Source organism: Sesamum indicum, linkage group LG6 (genome assembly GCF_000512975.1).
Source record: "Sesamum indicum cultivar Zhongzhi No. 13 linkage group LG6, S_indicum_v1.0, whole genome shotgun sequence".
Lineage (NCBI taxonomy): Eukaryota > Viridiplantae > Streptophyta > Magnoliopsida > Lamiales > Pedaliaceae > Sesamum > Sesamum indicum.
In genome coordinates, this window is record NC_026150.1 from 3,562,418 (window position 1) to 3,565,913 (window position 3,496).

Here is a 3,496-nt window from a genome sequence, read left to right on the forward strand (position 1 = left end):
CCTGCTGATGTCAGAGGGGAATCCTCCTGTTGGGGTCTCTGTTTCAACTATTGACATTGCATGTTCTCTGAAAGACTCCCCAGCCGTAGATAGTTCATCTGATGGAGCAGGGAATTCTGTTTCTGAAGGACTCGGGGACCCATCGGAGACTGAATCTAGGAATCTACTCTTTGATGAACAAGTAATGGAAAAGGCCCCCCTTCAGGCCTCCGCGTCGACTGAAGTTGCACATACCACTACAGAGAACTCGTCAGCGCCAGATAATTCGTCTGATGAAGCAGCGAATACCATCCCTGAGGTGCTGGGGAGTACATCTCCTGACGAATCTGGGAAACTTCTCATAGATGAAGATGCAAAGGAAGCTGCCCCGGCTGAGGTTCCCATTTCCTGGAGCGCAAGAGAGCAACGATGCCATCGAGGCTAACGATCTTGACTCAAAACCCGAATCAACTGAGCATGGAGGTTTACTGGAAGAGTCATCTAACGCCGGGGAAGCATGACGTTGAAATAACTGCAATTCAAAATTGAAATGTATGGCCCTTTAAGTATCTTGGGAGGTTGAATGAAGGCAATTCTGGTTATTGAAGCATATATGTGTAAAGGTAATTTATCTTGATATATTAGTATATCAACACATGCATTCCCCATCGTTGCCCATGCCATTTATGTTCTTTCTGGGATTGAAGCTATGAATAGGCAGTAGGTTAATATTAATAATATAATATATTGGATAAAATTGACATGTGAATTAGGCTGCAAATTTAAACTGAAATTGATCGATTTAGGAGGGAAGTATTTGTAATGGGAATTTTAGATGAGTTTGATATTAAATGAATTTGAAATTTATAATATAAAATATAACTCAACACTTCGTTCAGTAGATTTCAAAATCCTTTATAAAACAAAGTTTTTCAAATAAGTTGGATGGATTGAAGATCTCATTTTCAATGCCAAAACATTTGAAGAAAGAAACGAGTTAATTATTTGTTGGCGTGGTAGGTGTATTTCCAATTAGTATGTTGTTGATAATCTTAATTTACTGTGACACTACTTGGATAATTTAGTTTGATTAGAATGCACCATAATTGATTATCTTTTTTTTCTTTATAGAAAAAGGTGGATTATATAATGAATTGACAAATTCATAGTATGATAAATTGATATCAATATATATTTATATTAAGTGGAAGAATAGGTCTGCAATAAACGAACAATACGCTTGCAATAAACTCACCTAAGTGGGACATTCATTGGTTGGGTGGAATTTGATCTTCAATTTCAGTCTTAAATATTAGGCTAAGAGTGATTAGTGATTATTTAAATTTTATTATTTATTAATATAATCAATGATTTGTTGCTGTGGGGTATAATAAGATAAGCGCTTGCCAAAATTTTCTCATAGCCTTAATAATCTCTCCCAATGGCCTCCAGATTCACCTCCCGCCTTCTCCGCCAACTCCACCGCCACCACTTCTCCACCGCCCTACTCTTCCCCAAACCCCACCCTTTGAATCCTTGCTTCTTCAATCCTCATCACTCCCCCATTTACATAAAACCCCAACTCCATCCTTTCACCCTCCGCTTCTTATCCACCCGCTCCATCCGTCCAGCCCGCCCCAACAAGCCCGACATAGGTGCTCGAGCTCGGCAGCTCCAGACCCGGAGACTCTGGACTTACGCCTTAACCTTCAGCTGCATAGCCGGCTTCATAATCATCGTTCTGAACCAATTCCAAGATCAGTTGGTCTTCTACATCACACCCACGGACGCTCTCCACAAGTACAATTCCAATCCTTCCAAATCCAAGTTCCGCCTCGGCGGCCTTGTCCTCGAGAACAGTGTGGCCCAGATTCCTTCATCTCCAGAAATCCAGTTCGTCATCACGGATTTGATCACAGATATTTTAGTCAAATACGAGGGAAGTTTGCCCGATCTCTTTCGGGAGGGTCACTCCGTAGTCGTGGAGGGCTTTGTTAAGGCGGTTGATGAGGAGATTAGGGTGAAGGAGGAGGCCGTTTTGAGGAACAGTAGTAAATTGGGAGTAACAGAAAAGGCCAGGAGTCTGGGGTGTTATTTCTCGGCCACTGAGGTTTTGGCGAAGCATGATGAGAAATATATGCCTGCGGAGGTGGCAACTGCAATCGAGAAGAACAAGAAGTTGATTGAGGAAGAGGAGAAGAAGAGGGGGGGCGCACTAGTCAATCCGGGCGTTACTGATAATGCTGGGGCTGTGAAGGCTTGATTGCGTTATCTTGTTGGTAACTCCTTTTGATTGTTCTAATTCTTTTTGTCTTAGTTATATTGAGTTCATGTTATTCTATACTAGTGCGGAATTTGATTATAGTAGACACAGTTTTGGGGGGTAGGAAGAGGGTAGGATGAGAAGACATCAAGGTAATTGATATTTGTTGTTTGTACCGAGATTTCAGTGGCATTAGTAATTGGATTATAGATGTATTGCTTCCACGAGGATGCATTGCAATTTTTGGATAACTGTTTATTTATATTAATGTTTAAATTGCATTTATCTGTGTCTCTTCTGTGTATTTGAAGTTATCACGGATAATTTTCTAGTGAATGGTGATCATGGCATTCACACCCAAATAATTGCAATTTTTATTTCCTTTGTATTCTCTTGAGATGAATTGGAGGATTGCAATCTGTTCGTTTCGCAGCCTATTGATCTTGTGGCGAGTTGAGATCATTTACTGGACCTTCTTTAGTACAGTTCATATTCACTTTGGTTGACACTAGATTTAGGATATATTTTCTTATGTTGGAGTGGTTTACTTGATAATGGTGAACTGAGTAGAGAATGATGCCCAAGAGTAGGAACAGGGTTTATATGGAAGGCTAATTGAGGATACTTGCATAAGTCAACTTGTTGCTGCACTATTCTCTTAAGTTTGGATCTGGAATTGCGTCCTTGGACTTTCAAATGTAAAAGATATTGATAGAAGTTGGATTAAGATTGATTAGCAACCCAATTGAGCTTGACCTAAGTCAGCAACACTGGGTGCAAATCTAAAACATAATCAACATGAATTTAGTGTTTTGGTTTATGAAAAAATACATAAAATGTTATGCTCATACCCTCATTGACCACAAAGAAAGAAGGTATGATCAATCACTGCTTCATTCTTTGATATGAATGACAGGATTAAGACTAATAGGAGCAATAGTTGGTGTAGCCACAATGTTTTCGAGATCTTCACATTCACCTTCCAAATAAGCCTTGAGAAATGCCACCACAATCCCTCCAACACCTCTCCTCATTTCTTCTTTGGAGCCCTTTCCACTCTTACATACCAAACTTGCCAAAGCCACATTGGGATCATTCAACATATCACAGTGGCCATAATCCTTGGTGAGAAAATAACAACATGGTGGTTTGCTCTCGTTAAAGAATTCAGAGTGATTGAACCCGTCAGGGGCAAGGGGTGGAATAATACCCTTAGTTTGATTGCTCAAGCCAGTGCCTATAATTCCAATAGGG

General features: G+C 40.2%; 3 protein-coding genes across 3 annotated transcripts in view; 2 read left to right on the forward strand and 1 right to left on the reverse strand.

Annotated features, from left to right (window-relative positions):
- Positions 1-424, forward strand: part of LOC105163608 (chromatin structure-remodeling complex protein SYD) — a 21,228-nt gene extending 20,804 nt beyond the window's left edge. Inside the window, exon 34 of the mRNA XM_020694833.1 lies at positions 75-424. Coding sequence (XP_020550492.1) covers positions 75-424 — 350 coding nt within the window. The remainder of the gene's footprint in view (positions 1-74) is intronic.
- On the forward strand, positions 1,364-2,527 carry LOC105163563 (cytochrome c-type biogenesis protein CcmE). The gene has a single exon (XM_011081966.2). The coding sequence runs from the start codon at positions 1,421-1,423 to the stop codon at positions 2,240-2,242; it is 822 nt and encodes a 273-aa protein (XP_011080268.1). The 5' UTR covers positions 1,364-1,420; the 3' UTR covers positions 2,243-2,527.
- LOC105163609 (chlorophyllase-2, chloroplastic-like) overlaps positions 2,919-3,496 on the reverse strand; it is a 2,089-nt gene continuing 1,511 nt past the window's right edge. Inside the window, 1 exon segment of the mRNA XM_020694834.1 lies at positions 2,919-3,496. This exon segment is cut by the window's right edge and continues 4 nt beyond it. Coding sequence (XP_020550493.1) covers positions 3,136-3,496 — 361 coding nt within the window. The 3' untranslated portion in view covers positions 2,919-3,135.

Bases quoted from the DNA above. Each gene is read 5' to 3' on its own strand.
- LOC105163563 (XM_011081966.2), top strand. From the start codon at position 1,421: ATGGCCTCCAGATTCACCTCCCGCCTTCTCCGCCAACTCCACCGCCAC.